This window comes from Wyeomyia smithii, chromosome 3 (assembly GCF_029784165.1).
Source record: "Wyeomyia smithii strain HCP4-BCI-WySm-NY-G18 chromosome 3, ASM2978416v1, whole genome shotgun sequence".
Taxonomy (NCBI): Eukaryota; Metazoa; Arthropoda; class Insecta; order Diptera; family Culicidae; genus Wyeomyia; species Wyeomyia smithii.
The window spans coordinates 240,446,731-240,464,509 of NC_073696.1; the positions used below are offsets into that span (position 1 = coordinate 240,446,731).

General features: G+C 39.8%; 1 protein-coding gene across 2 annotated transcripts; it reads left to right on the forward strand.

Annotated features, from left to right (window-relative positions):
• The first annotated feature begins 1,071 nt into the window (after positions 1-1,071).
• On the forward strand, positions 1,072-15,106 carry LOC129731583 (elongation factor 1-alpha 2). Of its 2 annotated transcripts, none has more exons than XM_055691688.1 (4): positions 1,072-1,089; positions 10,193-11,115; positions 11,187-11,392; positions 13,210-15,106. In XM_055691688.1, the coding sequence occupies exons 2-4, from the start codon at positions 10,293-10,295 to the stop codon at positions 13,567-13,569; spliced, it is 1,389 nt and encodes a 462-aa protein (XP_055547663.1). In that variant the 5' UTR covers positions 1,072-1,089; positions 10,193-10,292; the 3' UTR covers positions 13,570-15,106. The 2 variants fall into 2 exon arrangements, with proteins under 2 accessions (XP_055547663.1, XP_055547662.1); XM_055691687.1 differs by lacking the exon at positions 1,072-1,089 and adding an exon at positions 1,393-1,574.
• Positions 15,107-17,779: the final 2,673 nt, after the last annotated feature.

The window sequence follows — 17,779 nt, forward strand, 5'->3', positions numbered from 1 at the left end:
GTAACATGGATAAATATTTTTGTAGAAAATACAAACGTTAATGCGAAAAGCTAACGGTCTATTCAAACAACCCTTCTCGCCAATTTCAGATACTGCTGCGATGTACTGCCTAGTAAAATTTCGTTATGCTGTTATCGCTTCATTTCCCCACATTCTTCTTACCAGTTGTTACAAAGTCCGACCAGCAATTAGTGGTCTCTACTTTAAGCACAGAATGAAAAAGGAACTAGAGAAGCTCTAGAAATAGACTGGTTTAAACTAAGCAGTAAACTAGAGATCCACATGTCATGTTCATTCTCTTATAGTTCCTACCCTGCCGTTCCAAGCAAAGTTGTCCCAGCGTGCATAAGGTTTGTGTAGAACATGGGACTACTATGATTATAACGGCAGTACACCATATGTTAAAAATCACTGTTATCGGCCGGTCTACCGCCACTAACGTCTGTAGAGAAAGCATGTGCGAAAAAATGAACCGTCGCTCAGAAGATTTTTCATGTTGATTTTCTTTCGACATGTGCGAAATTTTCATCGGCTCTCAGCCGCTGCCGCCATTCGCTCTCTGTATACAAAGCGTTCACCAGATGCTTCCTAAGGAAAACGGACAACCGGCAAGCCGGAATTGTCGCGATATATTCTCATTTTCATTCCAGTAGCTGGAGACGTTAGTGCATCACCAGAACGTACCGAGCACCGACTGGCTCAATGAACCGTCGGGTTGACTGCCACTCCAGGCACAAGGCTTCGACAAATTATCGATTATTTTGCCCGGGTATGCCCGACCCGGCATCCAGCCGCGGTCAACACGTGGGTGGGTGGAGGAGATACGCCGGCCGGTGGCATTGGCCTGTTGTGAGCAGGGGGGTTTCGGTGGGATATACCTACACTTTTGGTAAACCGGGCGAGTATTGGGAGAATTTCCGTCAAGGACCAACTCGACGATGTTGACGGGGAGAAGGTGGACGAACGGATTCATTTTCTCTCTCACTGAATGGTTCTGCCGCGACGCCGCTGCTGGTCGCCAAACGCGAACAAACGGCGCGCATGTGCAAAATTGTGCAAAACTCGGCCTTTCATTTCTTTGTGCTCGTGGTAAGTGGAACGTTTTCAGTTAGCTCCTGATAATTTTGTGAAAATTTGTGGAAATTTCCTTCCAAAATAGTTGTCCAGTTACTTTGGGCCAGGTCTTTCAAGAGTGAGTAGTGTTTCGACTACACCGCGAAAGTGGCAATTTACCAGAAATTTTCACAAATCACCCAGGACCGATTGAGGTTCGATTTTCCCTTCTCCACATTTTGTGAGTTCGGTAATGTGTTGAAGCCACCCGGTACCGGCACGAACAGGGCGCCACAGTTGCCAGCACTCGGGTGGGTCGTCGGCAGAGTGTCCATCGAAGCCCTATCTCACTATCATTCCAAGGTTCTCCTCAGCTCGTGCTGACGTGCGGAGCGATTTTTCCAGAGACGTGTGTGCTACTGTGGAAAAAACGGCAGCCATTTGTGGTGTGCTGGTGGACAAGGTGAAAAAACCATCCAAACTTTGTGTGTGATTGCCGTTTACCGGATCAACCTGAAACCGTAAGTGTTAACCACACTTTTTCGCGAAAACCGAGGAAACATGTGGAACAGGAAACGAAAATGTGCTTTTCTAAATTTAAAATTCCTTCACGGCTGACTCAGCAGTGCCGTGAATCAGCAGCGTGTATGTGCCGATAACCCGACACCGGACTGCTAGGGAAGAGAAAAATGGAAAATGTCTGCCATGTGGAACGTACAGAAAGTTCGAATTGATTTTCCCGTTATGCCATGCTGATGGCGATGTGCAAAATTATTGATCCTTCTACTTTACCATAAGCCTGCGAATTTTTGATTGTGCAAAAGAGGATGTATGATGGAAATTTTTCATAAGATGGTGAAATGGCTGCCACGAACTGTCTGTCTAGGTACCAACCGGCCATCTTTATTGGTCGTCAGGATTTTTTTTTTCTGATTTAAACCCGTAATCAGTAGTGTATTGGTACATTTCTGTAGATTTGAACATTTTAAAGCATTTGCTCTGATTTGTATAGAAGATCCTGGAACAATGACAGTCAAAGTTGCACAATAATTCTTAAAGGAGCAGCATGGTATTTGATAAAGATTTACTGCCAGGTTGCGTTGCATGCTGGTTGGAATATTTGAAAAAAAAAAATAATGAAAGATTGAAGTTATTTCAAATATAACTATAGAGATTTTCTCCTAAACATTATATTAAGACCTTTCCATATACTGATTCGTATAACGATTATGCAATGATCGTTATATTTTTCATGTCAAACGAACAGCCGCATGAGGGTATAAATTGTATCCAATCTTAAGACATATTTTAATTTCAACGCCTTGTGAATACATTTGAATTGTTGGGCACATTAAAATTATCTTCGTTTACAAATCGATTTCACCAAAACTTCTGATGGATATGGATATTTGGGCGTTATAATTTGTGCAACACTTACCCTTTTTGTTAGGTTTTACTTTCAATGACTTCCTTTTGAACAGGTTTATCACACGCTGAAGCCGCTACCTCGCATGCGCTTTGTCCAGAAAGTTATACAGCAGCTATTTTACAAAAAATACTGTTCAATGTTTTGTGATTCTGACCCTGACCGGTACTGCACAACAAATGTGACTGATTAGTATAGTTTATCGATCTTGACGGTTTAAAGAAAAGATTTTTCCGCTGCAATTGTGTCTGTTGGGACGAATATTTCTTCTATGTCATTACTGCTTGAATATCGATTAACTTCTAGAGCAACTGTTCATTACCGGTTTGTTCACTAGCAAATTCTCGAATAATGTTTGCCCATTCACACCATGGAAGTTTTCAAATTCTTACGAATTATTACCGACTTATTAGGATATAAACAGCAGAAAATGATAAGATTTTAATCTTTAATTAGAGTAGTATATCAGGGATCGTCATCAATGTCCAAAACAGACGCTAATAGTCGTAACTTTGTAAAATTTTAATTTGGACAACGTGGACAATTCGAAGTAAAGGAAAATTAAATAATGATATGCTAAAAATATAGCAAACGGGGATTGGTTAAGACACTACTATTATGAACGCTTATAATAATCGGTGAAAGAGTGTCACGCAAAAATTGAAGTACACAGAAGCGAAAAGTGTTGTGAAGATCAGTCTTAGATCATTTAAACACCTTGACACTACTGAATGTGACACACGTTTCCAGCATCTGTAAAGATAACCTGTTTATGAGCTGCTGTTAGAGCAGCTAATAAAGAATAAAAATTCTGCGCAGAGGTTTGTCTTAGACGAAATTTTTCGAAATAAATATCAAGTGTGTTATATTTATGTAATTGTGTCTGAGTACCCTTGAGTGCAATAACAAACTCGCAGAAAAACATTAAATACTGAAATAAATATATCGTTATATTGTTAAAAAATTTCTCTAATTTTAAAAAAGCATTTGTTACTGCTAGGTGATCAGAGAACAGTGGAAAACTTGTGTTCTAGTTACAACCAAAAATTACTCGGTTGCAATACAATGCAAACCGCATTATGAAATACTATGGGAAATTGTAGCATTATAACCTAGTTTGGTACAGGTAATTTATCGATTTGAACGCTTACTGCTTATTTACGTTTATTTTAATACAATATTTTGAGTTTGGATTTCTAAACGAGTTCTAAGTTTCCGCTATTATCGTTAATTTCTATAAACCCACAATCTTCATAGAACCTTGCGACAAGTTTCAATATAAAGATACTTTTTTTCGTCAATGCCTCTGGAACAAAATCCGGACGCGGGTTGCAGATAACACTCACAAGTTCACCCTGCAGTAATACGCCCTAAGCTAGGCTATTGAACAATATTCATTTTCGTAATAACATTACATAATTTATTCCAAAGTCTAACGAACTCACTTTTGTTGCCACACTGTAAATAAGGTTTTCTCATCGATATCGCAACCACACACAAAGTCGCTTTTCACGGGGGTTGTTTTTCTCCAGTACTCAGAAACGGCACAGAAATATCGACCTCATTTCGATCACATTTTTCATTTTAGGTCAAGAGTTATCATATACCCGTTTCCAAGAACAAAAAAATACACAATTTTTAGTGTAAAACTAAAGATTCAAAATATTGCATGTTGATCTTTAGACTGACCACTATCATAATTTTTTCAAGTTATTTTACCAATTCAAAAAAGTCAGTTCCATGCAATTTTGGAGACCATCCTCCGGGTAAAAAAGAGGCTTAAGTGTCTTTAAGTCCTAAGTTCATACGTTTATGTCATGGAATCGTGAAATGCGACCATGTGAATGGGTCTCGGAATGCGGAAATTATCGAGAGAGCAGAAACTCTGGAGGATTTTTTTTTTATATCCGCATATTCTGAATAGTACACTGATTTGCAGTTTTTGTTTATTTGTATATTTCTCTGTATTATGGAATTAGTTATGTCAACAACGGTTGAACTGTTTGGTAGCATGTGCATTATGTGCATAAACTACAGGCAAATGCACTGTGGTTTTAGCTTATGAACATACTGGTGATAATTTCATTATCACAACATTCACAACACGATGCCTCTAACTGTATGCCGTATGCTAAGTACTCCACCGGGGGCCATTCCGCGATTAGCTGTGAAGTTTATCAGTAAATGGCACACTTGGCTGACATTGAAGACAAAAATGGCGGACGTGAAAATAACGTTACTAGTAAAACTATAACTTTGTAATTTTCGGTCAGAACTCTAGGGGACTTTTACATGAGCCATTATAACGATCGGTTGAACGTTGCTTAGCAACCGAAACAGTGCAAGTGAATCTTCAACATATCACCGAAATATTTTATGCCACATGGTTTTGCGTTTCGTGGCGCAAAGACGCTGAAGTAATGATTTTTCTTCTTTGTTGTGTCTCTCCAACAGCTCTATTTTTAGCTGTGTGATAGCAAAAAACAAGCATCACAAATGATCGTCCTAGAGGAAGAGAGACGGTAGTAGCGAGAAAGATGTGGATATTTTCATAATTTCATTAGAGCTGATTGTCACACGTTCAATAATTGATGTTTCTCGTTCGATAAATCTGCGTATAAAGCCATCATACAACGGTAAAATCGATTCCGCTGTGACACATGATGCTTACTTGAAACAACCTACATTTTTCTAGAACAACTGTTCTCCGATCAGCGAAGACAAGCCGTACCAAAGACGAAAGGAAAACTTGTTAGTCTTGTTAGGTAATTGGTGCATTCCAATGGAGCCACATGGTGTATCATGCGCGTTAGATCGATGAAAAATCATTGTGTAGAAACCAAAGTTCATTCCCTGTCCGAAGAACCAACCAGAAGTTCAAATGGAGAAATCAATAACAATGTGTCTTGTGCTGGTCGAAACCGAGTTTGGACTAGTTTCAAGTTTTTCGGAATCTAAAAGATACAAAAATGAAGGGAGAAGATTTTTCTTATTTTGCGTGGGACTTTTACTTCAAAAAACTCCTCGAGTACTGACCCGGTCAACCCGGTCGGTGGGTATGGCTGACTGCTGCGGAAATTTATGAGTCTACCTCCACAAGCGATTGTGTGGGAAGTAGCCAGCAGCAGTCGATATGCGCATGCGTTTCTTTCGGAATGATTGACTGTGGGTTTGCTGCAAGTACAAATTGCGATTCTGATTATTTTCGATAGCGGGTGCTTCTTAATTTTAATCTTGCTTTAAGGGATTCCTGCCAAAGTTCGAAATATTATGTTACGAAGTCTCTAGAATATTTTTTTTTACGCCATTGTGTTTGACACTGCAACGTTAAAATTAAACGGTAAACTTGATAGAATTCAACCATCATTGAACTGATTATACATAATATTTCATGGACCCTGGATAACGAATGTGTTTTAGTTATAGTCGTATAGTCATGCTTTTTTCGATACTGTGAAAATCATTACAGTTACAAAATATTCACCAGTGGTAGAAACATCTTACACGTTTGTACCTATAGTGGTGAAATATTTCGAAAGCTTCAAGCAAATTTATTGTATTCGCTGGATAATCTTTTGCTTTACCGCACCTTTTTTTTTATTCAAAATCAAATCACATCTTGAGCAAGAGTAAATAGGATAGCTTATTTGATCTGAAATTACACAACAAGATGGTGTCTAGTAAAACAAGGTGACTCACCCCACCAACCTAAATTAATTTTGATAAATTGCACTTCCAGTTCAATAAACGGACATCCCTTAGTGATTTCCAAAATAGAAAAGATGGGCGCTGTTTCAATCCGAATATCACATGGACGACAAACAAGCTCCGATATCTGATAACACGTAATTCCCGATGTCTTTGTTGGGAACAATATTTCGTCGATCGACTTGCCTCGATAAAAAATCCATCTTTTCCTCTTTATCAACCGGGAATTATCGCCTCGTGAGCTGCACGACGTCCTCTATATACCTGCATCACTTGCCGTCATATGAAAATCCGAATGCATTAACAGATAACAAGCAAATCCGCTCGAAAGGTGAAACTTGGGGAAGGTGAACCACTACATCCGTTCGTTTACAGCATTGAATAGTTACTGAAAAATGTGTACCATAAATCAATCAATACTTTCTGGCACACAAGATAACAGGACAATAAAAAAAAAAAATAGGTAACACTAAAACGTCGTTGAATTATGCAAACCCGTCTAATAATTGCTTATCTACATTCTTTCGTGTATTTTTTTTTAATGATCGAACGACAAACATCCAGCTGGACGACTTTCACCAGCACCATCGTTTCTTATCAATTTCACTGATGCGTGAGTCCGAAGTGAAATATGCTACCCACCGAGCAAGATTAGGAGCTCATCCCCGCGGTGTAGATTAGCGACCGAGGATGAGCAATTAAATTAATATTTGCACGAGCTGTTGTCGGTTGATGAGACGGCGCTGCTTATCAACGTTTTGATGTTTACGCTTACGGTAGCAGACCGAAAGGTGCCTCAAGTTGAGACAGCCAATGTAAATACACGTGCAGGTTTTTTCACACCCCCTCTGAAGTTTTTTTTTTAACTGGGTACAGTCACATTCCTACTCGTGCGGATTACATTCGTGCAATTCATTACTAGCGAGTATTTTTTATGTTTTTTTTTTTACTTTTACTGTACCATCGATTGTTACGTCTAAAACTACGCAAACCTGGCAATTGTGATGGATAAAGTTGATGAAACAATTTTTAAAAATCCTTCTTAAAAAGCTTTCCTCTTTGTAACTGTCATTGAGGAAGAAGGTTTCATGATCTTTGGCAACTCTATGAGTATGTAACTTTACCATAGGCTTAAAGATGTTGCTGACCATTGATACGAAGAAAATCATCCTATCCGGGAGGAAAGTTCAAGGCTAGAACAGGATAGCCCCTGCTGAATGAATGCGTTTCGCTATCAGCATGACTTCCGGAACAACCGTTTTGAACCGTTAGATGGACATATTTTTAAATAAGTTCTTAACTTTCGCAGCTGAATAACTGGTTCGTATTTGAATCCTGTTTTGGTTACCAAAGGTTCACAATAGATCCTAAATACATCCGCGGCTAGTTTCCATAGCAATGGAACAAAATTTATCTACACAATGCATATAAGTCATTGGTGTAACTTGTCATTATTTTCATAACTTGACAAACATTTGGGAAGAACTTGCGCTGTTGTGAGAATATGAATGTAGTAGATTATAACAACATTGTTTTAAACCTTTATTATATCATTATTATCGTGAAATAAAAGCAATTTGTTGCTTTTAACTTGGAGTACAGGAAAAGTCACAGTGGAATTGTTTTGCACTCAGAAAAGATAATGGAGATAAACTAACAGTCGAACTACTTTGTCATATTTATTGGCTGTATTACCCTCAAGGTTATAAGCACAAAAATTCTGAATTTATCTTCTTTCTGAGTGGTTCGTATCATTAAATAATTGCATAAACCATATTGTCTCGATAATCAGGTAACTTCATTTTGGTTGACATTGTCCTTCGTCTTCACACACAGACACTCTGGAAAAATTTTCATTATTTTAACGATTTTTTTTCTCAGCTTGATTGAATTAAACATCGATCATGGAGCCCCGCTAGACCGTTGTTATTAAAAAAAATTGTTCATCTAATCCTGCGGGTCATTTATTGAGATCATCCTACACCTCTGGGTAAATTTAAGAAAAAATCCACCGACTAGATTTCGAGAAATCTTGATTTTAAGGTTTTAAGTAATAAATTTCAAAATTACTCATATCCGATTCGCGCAATATAACCGAAAAACGTTCAAAAACTTATCCAAGTCATTCTCAACCAGAATGTATCATGATTATTTACCACTGAATTATTTCTCCAAATTGACTTAAGTATGTTATTTGTAAAGCGTAGTGACTTTAGTTTAGTTTAAAAGTTGCTCTCTGTGAAGTAAATGGTGAAGAATGAATTTCAACCTGTGTTTTTTTTTTTTTTTTTTTTTTTGAGAAAAGATACGTTCTTCAACCGCTTTGATTACCACTGTTCGCACACTTCGTTTTTTACCCGATTTCTGCTTGAGGATATGGTTTGGAATATTCCCGGAAATGAATTTCCCGGGAAACGGGAATGAAAATTTCCCGGGAATTCCCGGGAACCGGGAATGGAAAAAAGTTCATAGCAAAAATGAGATTTCAAATAAAGTTCATTAATAAAAGGTATCAAACAATCGTTTACAATTTCATTATCAATTTCCATGCAAAACTGTTTAAAGAACAAAACATATTCAAGTTCACTCCAGAAATTCATGATCGATTTTTGTAGCAAATGTGAAATGTGAACAATGGCCTCAGATCCGCTGATAATTTTCCGTTAAGCCCAAATGATGTAATTCCCTTCTGTAAAACTCTGCTTAAGATCACCGCTGGTGTCTGATTTCTAGAAAACTTCTAAAACACCGATTCCAGCTCTTGCTACATTTTATTAGAAACTGAAGAGTCCAATATTCTTAGTTTGTTGAAGATAAAGCAGTGTTTGAAGATAAAGCAGTGTTTCTCAAATCATTAGGGTAAAAAAAATAGGATTAGCATTAAAAAACCATGTGCCAAATTCGGTGGAAAATTCCCTCTTGCAAAACAACAAACTTGCAGACGCAACACGCGATCACGCGCTCTACTTATGAGCTCCAGATTGTGCCCGTTACTGTGCGCGTGTGCGGGATTTGCTCGCGTTCATCCGGTGGCAACGTGCACAGACCGTACACAAAGAAAATCACACAAACAGGCCAGACTTTTGTGATGCCCTACTGATGATGGGTCGGTAGAAATGGTCAAGTTCATTCGTATTTTTCGCACTTTTTACACGAAACGCACAGCCCGGCTTTAGATAAAGCTTATCGTAGTGTGTAACCTCAGAGAATCATCCGAAGCGGATCATCATTTCCAGTCGAAACCGAGCCAAGTTGAGTGCAATTTTGTTTTGGCAATTCGACAATACTACAGCCTTGAAGATAACCGACAGTTCTGCGAAACAATGAACTAGTTTCTTCCAGATTACAACGCTTTACATTGGAAAAGTTTTTTAGTGACATCATAAACACAATTCAATGTCACCTAATGAGTAAACTATTTACTAATATAGCTATATGATTACCAACTACTGTTCTAGCCCAAAATAGCTTCCAGTACATTCCCTCGGCTTGACACAAATATTTTTTAAAGTAGTCAAAAACAAACGCTGCATTTCGTGTGCTCCCTTATCATCGCTATTCATCTCTGTTTGTTGACGCGCGCCGATTCGGTTTACCTTTTCGGCTCTGGCGCATACGTTTCTAGAACTGTGGAAACTCGCTCCACGCGCAATCAGTTCGGTGGAAGACTTCGGCTGAAACGGTTTGGCCTGAACATCTTCGATCTGTCCTTTTTGGGAAATATTTACCTCTTTTCCGTGATTTACACTTTACACTCACATGAGACTAAGTTTTCGAGAGATTGAATTCATGTTCTGCGTTTAAACATGAAGATTTTTCACATTGTCCTTATGCTGTACTTCTGCTGGATTCTGATGGTACACTCCAAGCAGATTACCGCCAAATTTAAGCACATAAAATGTGAAGAAGAGGAGAAGGTATATCCAGGGCTTAGCACTGAAGAAATTGGTCCCATTTTAGGATCTTAGTTTTATAACAAAACTTTTGCTTTGTATTTCTCCACAGATTTTCGGGAAACCTAGCGAGTGATTTAGTTGGACAGCAGCAAGCCGAACCGGATCTCAAATAGTGTCGTTTGTGTTTTAGCAGCGAAAGTAGCAGCAGGATGGGCAAGGAAAAGACTCATATTAACATCGTCGTCATCGGACACGTCGATTCCGGCAAGTCCACTACGACCGGTCATCTGATTTACAAGTGCGGTGGTATCGACAAGCGTACCATCGAGAAGTTCGAGAAGGAAGCCCAGGAAATGGGTAAGGGTTCGTTCAAGTATGCCTGGGTTTTGGACAAGCTGAAGGCCGAACGTGAACGTGGTATCACGATCGACATCGCCTTGTGGAAGTTCGAGACGGCCAAGTACTATGTAACCATCATTGATGCCCCTGGACATCGTGATTTTATCAAGAACATGATTACCGGAACCTCCCAAGCCGATTGCGCCGTGCTGATCGTTGCCGCCGGTACTGGCGAGTTCGAGGCCGGTATTTCCAAGAACGGTCAAACTCGTGAGCATGCTCTACTTGCATTTACTCTGGGTGTCAAGCAGCTGATTGTCGGTGTCAACAAGATGGATTCCACTGAGCCACCGTACCACGAGGCTCGTTATGAGGAAATCAAAAAGGAAGTGTCGTCGTACATCAAGAAGATCGGTTATAACCCAGCTTCTGTAGCTTTCGTTCCGATTTCCGGCTGGCATGGTGATAACATGCTGGAACCATCGGATAAGATGCCATGGTTCAAGGGATGGGCCGTTGAACGCAAAGAAGGCAAGGCTGAGGGTAAGACCCTGATTGAAGCCCTGGACAATATTTTGCCACCGTCGCGTCCCACCGACAAACCACTGCGTCTGCCTCTGCAGGATGTGTACAAAATTGGTGGTATCGGTACGGTCCCAGTAGGTCGTGTTGAAACCGGTATCTTGAAACCAGGTAATTTCGCTTCCACAAATCAAACAAAAAAACATTATTCATAATCTAACGGAACATTGGCACACAAACAGGTATGGTGGTTGTTTTCGCACCGGTCAACATCACCACTGAGGTCAAGTCGGTTGAAATGCACCACGAGGCTCTGTCGGAGGCTCTGCCCGGCGACAATGTTGGCTTCAACGTCAAGAACGTCTCCGTTAAGGAACTGCGCCGTGGATACGTCGCCGGTGATTCCAAGGCTAGCCCACCGAAAGGTGCCGCTGATTTCACCGCTCAGGTGAGTTATTTTTTGAAAACTAAATGAGTGCAAATAAAATACCCATACTTGTTGGCAAATCCTGGTTTGTTGAACCAGTTGTGAAGAGGTTCAAAATTTAGTGCATAACTAAATATCTGATTACAAAAGTTGGGCTTAGACATTCAAACATTCCAAAGCACAAGCCGGTGAAATATTGATTGAGACTACTTCACAAATAACCTACCGCAAGCAATTGTGTCATTCCGCAAGTTTATTGTTTTACAGCACCGTTGCTATTTTTATACTTTCCCATCTACTCGCGTGTTAGAATGGTTCAATGTACCGTAAAGTGGAGCTTCCTGTAAAATATTAAAAGATAGTAATTTTTTGAAAGTGAAGAGTAAGCCTTTTGTAAAAATTTGAAACTGATAAACAATGGAAAGGTTTTATAGTTCCCCATCGAGGATAATATTTTGGAGTGATAAAACTATCAATTTCAGTGTGAATCACTTCAGAAAATTAGTGTTCGCTACAAGTCTTCAGCGACTTGCAGCAGCAGAGATAGGTAAATGTCGTTAACAAGTTTATTTTTGGCAGCTCAAAGTTTGACGTAACTTATGTTTCCACACAACTTCGTTTCGTTCGGTTAAGATATAAGAATTTCTTTTTCGCAGCAAATCTAGGCAATTTACGAGATACGCTTGTTGCATGCTACAGGGAAAAGGTTTAAACTGTCGTGAATTACGATTACGAATAACATGATTTATTTATTTTCTGCTTTCTCTCAAGCCGGTAAAAAACAGTTTTTATTCATCTCCTTTTTTACGATAATCAACACCACATTTTCTCCTCACTTCTTCCTATGATTTTGTTTTAGACCCTTTTTGTGCTAATAGAAATAAGGACGCCACTTTGAATCTTTGCGAAATCAATTAAGTTTGTTCGTATGTTGGCTAAATTAATTTTTTATTGACCATGATAAATTGGTCACATGAGTGTATTCAACAATTAAATAACGCATTGTTTCAAAAATTATAAGGAGGTTCAACCTTCATGCATAAAGGAGAAGGAGAAAATTCACTTCAACTTGTGGTTTTGAAAAAATAATGAAATAAAATTTTTTCTGTGTTACAAAAATATTTTCAGGATGTAGGTATTTCCAAGGTTGCATATTCAATTTCTAGGTGCCGATAATTCGCTCCACAAGTACAACTTTGAAACATAATGTACGACAAACCTGCAGTCCTCAAGTAATGCTACAAGTTTATTGACAAAAGCAACGCTCTAACTCTTATGCCTAAAGTGTGAGAGCCCATATTCAGAGGGATATTCAGCCAATATTCGCGATGAATGTCATAATATTCACCGCGTATATTGGCTGAATATCGCACTGAATATGGGCTCTCACACTTCAGGTATAAGAGTTAGAGCATTGCTTTCATCGACAAACTTGTAGTACTGCTTAAGGAATACAAGTTTGTCATACATAGTTTCTCAGGATTGTACTTGTGGAGCAAGCTATCGGTACGCGGCGAAAAGACACTCTATAATTGAATTTGCCACCTTGGTTATTTCAAATTCGAAAAACTATCCAGAATTACTCTTCATTAAGCTCATGTGAATTGCTTTTGCCCTGATAACGAGGAAACATATCTTCAAAACACAGTTGGTCTAGAGATAAAATAAACGTGATTAAAAGAAACCCGTTCCTCAAACTGCCATTATTGAACCTAAGAACTAGGAATGATCGCTCCGGATCGATTCACAAGATGGCGTGGAATTATTTTTTGTGTAATTAACAAGTTCGCATGATTTCACAGAATTGCTAACACGTTTCTCTTTCTTCCTTTGCTCAGGTAATCGTCCTGAATCACCCGGGCCAAATTGCCAACGGGTACACACCGGTGCTGGATTGCCACACTGCCCACATCGCGTGCAAGTTCGCCGAGATTAAGGAGAAGTGCGACCGCCGTTCCGGCAAGGTCACTGAGGAGAATCCCAAATCCATCAAGTCCGGTGATGCGGCCATCGTCAACCTGGTGCCAAGCAAGCCGTTGTGCGTCGAGAGTTTCCAGGAGTTCCCTCCGCTGGGACGTTTTGCCGTTCGCGATATGCGTCAGACCGTCGCCGTCGGTGTTATTAAATCGGTCAACTTTAAAGAGGCAACCGGTGGTAAAGTAACCAAGGCCGCCGAGAAGGCCCAAAAGAAGAAATAACTAGAGACACTGGAACACCCGAGTACCGTTGCGGCAGCAAAGAGCACTGCTAGCAGCAACAACAGCAACACTACTATAACTACTATTAAACCAAACCAATTCTCAACATTATTATTATTGAATAATGATGATCGAACGCGGATTTTGATTGATTGCGCAATCCACTCGATTGCCTTCAGTGGAAATCATCCATTATTATTAAATAATAATTTAAGAAGTAATATTAATCATAAACTACAATTTAATAATAATCGTAATAATTTAAAGAAAAACACAGAGAAAAAAATTCAGGCCGGCTGGTGCATAGAGGATTTTATTGGTAAATTTGCTTACAAAATTGCAGCAACAACAAAAACAGCAGCAACGCGATCATCATCACAACCATCACCATTACTGTCACCTATGACAGCTTGTTTTAACCAATTATTTGCAACATCTTTATCATCAACCCTCTCCTTCAATTCCAACAACAACAACATCAACACTAGCAACAATGATTACTCCTCACCATCGCCATCTCTATCCGCAAAGAAGACTAATTTATTTTACCACCATAGGAAAGCATTTCGCAGGAAAGAGGAAAACTTTTCGCAGCAAGAACAGAAACTCTTCGCCAACATTACCATCATCACCATCACTATCGAGCATGTTATCTCTGTGGCCATCAGTAATACTCTTCTATCCCTACTCCTCACAACTGCTAGTTTATTAGTTGGTTCTACTAATGGTACGACCGCATGGTCATGATAAGACCCGTATGGCAATCGTATGATACCAAAGATTTCGGATAATTTGCTAGGTTTACTTGTTGATGCGTAAAAATTAAAATTGATTTGAAAAGACACTCCTATTTTGGTTTCGGTTAACCATCTATAAGAAAAAGGAACAAAAAAAAAAAAAACCAAATAAAGAACGATTTATGGAGAATTGTACTCAAAACATGACTGTAATTTTATTGTTTCTGTCAAACTATTTGTGATATTCAAACTGCTGTGTTTTTGTCTGTAGCAAATGCGTTTGCATGAAAATCTAATTTTCGAAAGCTGATACATAAAAGACACCCGCGCGAGAAATCGTACAGAAAATTTGAAAAAAAAAAAAAAAACTGCTGCTAGAAGTGGCTCCCCGTGTAGGTGGCGCAAATCAGGTATCTTTCTCCGTAATTACCCTCTATATCTACACGCACATTATAGAATTGCCCCGCAACACAAACCGGAATGGGCTCCCAGAGATGGGTCAGCAAACGGACCAGTTTTCCATCCCGAAAAGTAGCAAGAAAAATTTCATTCCGTGTGGTTATAGATAGGGTTTCTTTCTTAACCACTAGCATGAAAACTACCGTCAAGACACACAGAAATGCAAACTAAACACATACACACACACTTTCACACCGTAATTGAACAAAAGTACAGAAGAGAAAATAAAATATATCGATGTAGCAAGATGCAAAACATTCACGGAGAACAGTACTGACGTTGAAAATGAGAAAAATTGCCAATAAAAATCAAGATGAGGCTTGAAGCATTTCTGTGTTGAATGTAACTATTAGTTTATTTTTCGAATGCCAAGAGAAAAAGCTGCGTCCAAAAGTAACTGTATTCTATTCCTGGTCGAAAGAAATGATGACAGGAAATAGTTTTCCATGAAATTGAAATTATTTTCTATACCTACGTCCGTTTTCTGCGTATTGATAATGGGTGACAACTAAAAATTTTAATTTTTTTTGACTCTTATTCCATAATAAAAGTCGCTGTGGAGGCCATACATAAAACATACGTAATCCTCAGGAAGAAATCTTCCAAAAAAGTTGATACAAAATTAAATACTCGAATGGTACCATCCTCTGAAGAAAAACTTCTGGTTGAGTACATCCACAATAACGTTTGCGGTAAAAAATGGACTTTGCACGGATGGTGGTAAAAAAATAACAAAGATTGAGAATTGAGTTTGATAACTAAGTTTGATAAATTTCCCATAGGCCTCCTCAGCTGGTCTCGAGGTACGATGCTGGCCTACCAAGCCAGTCGTCTTAGGTTCGAGTCTTGACTCGGGAGAGACTGTTGTTAGTGTCAGTAGGATCGTAGCGCTAGCCCCGGGATTGTCCTGTACACTAACGGTTGGCTGCGGAGTCTGTGTATAGTAAACAGAAGATCAAGTTCCGAATCGGAATGTAGCACCAAGGCTTTGCTTTGCTTTTAAATTTCCCATGGAAGGTAAATATACTAGCTTACTTGCAAAAAAATTCTACGCCCTTGCAAGCGGCCTTCCGACAGTTAACCAAAACATTCTCTATAGCGGACAAAAACATGCGTGTAGGCATTGTTTCAGTTCTTTTTTCATATTATTTATCAATTCCTCGTTAGTTTTCGTGATAAAATTATTAAGGTAGATCTTACGCTTCAGGTTTGCCCAGAACTCCTCGATGGGACGCAACTTGGGAACGTTGGGCGGGCTCGCCAACTTGGGTACCACATCGATATTCAGCCGCGCTATCTTCTCCACCGATCGTTTCGAGTAATGGGCCGATGCCAGATCTGGCCAGAACACCGCGTCTTCGGCCCTATGGTATTTCTTGATAAACGACGCAAATCCCGGCAGGCACTTCGTACAATAAATTTCCTCGTTCATGGCTAGTCCGGGTTCCCTTTTCTCTGGCTGATTGTCAGCCACAGCAGCACCTTTTTTTTTTGGGAACTTGGTGTGTGGAAAGAACTTAACCTCGATGCTCACTTGCTTAGTGGGAGAAGTAAAATACAAAGTGCCCTGCCAGTCGTTGCCATCCAGGGTGAGACAGGTCTCGTCGTCCATCAACACCGCCACGTTGCGATTTGACAGGAAAATCGACTTGACCATCTTATTCAGGCGCTGCCGCTGCGTTATTGCCTGCAGCTCCTAGACCAGTGGACGGGACTGCCGCCATATATGTCCATGTTCTCCGGGTACTTTTTCACTGTTTGGCCGGTTGCACCGACTTTCCGGCCAAGCGCACGCAGCGATGTAGCCACTTTTCACTCGGTCTTCGTCTTTAGCATCTTCTGGAGCTTCTTGTCACCCAGGGTCGTCGGCCGTCTGGAACCGGGCTTTCTTTCGATGCCCTGATTGCTGTCCAATACCTGAACAGGCGTATCCAGTGTCCACGAACAGCCGCACGATGTCCGTTTCCTACACGATAGGGTACCGTTCTTTGAACGCTATATATATACGGCTACACCACATACATAAGACATACGTAACACTCAGGAAGAAATCTTCCAAAAAAGTTGGTACAAAATGAACTACTCGAAAGTACCACCCTCTGTAAAAAAAACCTCTGTTTGAGTTGTTTTTGAAGGCAGTGTACCTGCGCAGCCCTGCATTTGTCTCGTTCCTACTCGAAAAATGCTGCATTGATTTTGTAAATAACTTTTTGACAGTTTCTTATGGGATTTTCTTTGGGGCTCGATAAGGCCGAGAAAAAGAAAATTCATTTTGTTCATTATTTATCGAGCAGTTCGACAGGGCGAGGTACGGAGTACTATGGGGCAACGTGTACCAGAAAAAAACGCCAGTGTTACGTATGTCTTATGTATGTGGCTACACCACATACATAAAATCTTCCAAAAAAGTTGGTACAAAATGAACTACTCGAATGGTTCCACACCCTGAATAAAATCACTGTTTGAGTTGTTTTTGAAGGCCTGTGTACCTGCGCAGCCCTGCATTTGTCTCGTTCCTACTCGAAAAATGCAGCATTGATTTTGTAAATAACTTTTTGACAGTTCCTTATGGGATTTTCTTTGGGGTTCGATAAGGCCGAGAAAAAGAAAATTCATTTTGTTCATTATTTATCGAGCAGTTTGACAGGGCGAGGTACGGAGTACTATGGGGCAACGTGTACCAGAAAAAAACGCCAGTGTTACGTATGTCTTATGTATGTGGCTACACGCTTGTATGTGTTTCTATAGAGAAACATACAACCAAGAGCCACAATGCATGTGTTGGCAAGACTTCACTCGCTGCATTTGTATTGATGCAACGATCATGTTCATGTCTATCCCCCCGTCACAGCCTCAAATGTCTAATTAGAAACACCACTGTTTATTTGGAAATAAAAGGAGTAATACCACATACATAAGACATACGTAACACTAGCGTTTTTTTCTGGTACACGTTGCCCCTAGAGTGCCTATAATATAACTAGAGTGGCGCCGTGTTATCAACAGTAACGCTG

Coding starts and splice junctions, on each gene's coding strand:
- LOC129731583 (XM_055691688.1), top strand. CDS start 10,293: ATGGGCAAGGAAAAGACTCATATTAACATCGTCGTCATCGGACACGTC. Junction 11,116..11,186: donor AACCGGTATCTTGAAACCAG/GTAATTTCGCTT, acceptor GCACACAAACAG/GTATGGTGGTTGTTTTCGCA. Junction 11,393..13,209: donor CCGCTGATTTCACCGCTCAG/GTGAGTTATTTT, acceptor TCCTTTGCTCAG/GTAATCGTCCTGAATCACCC.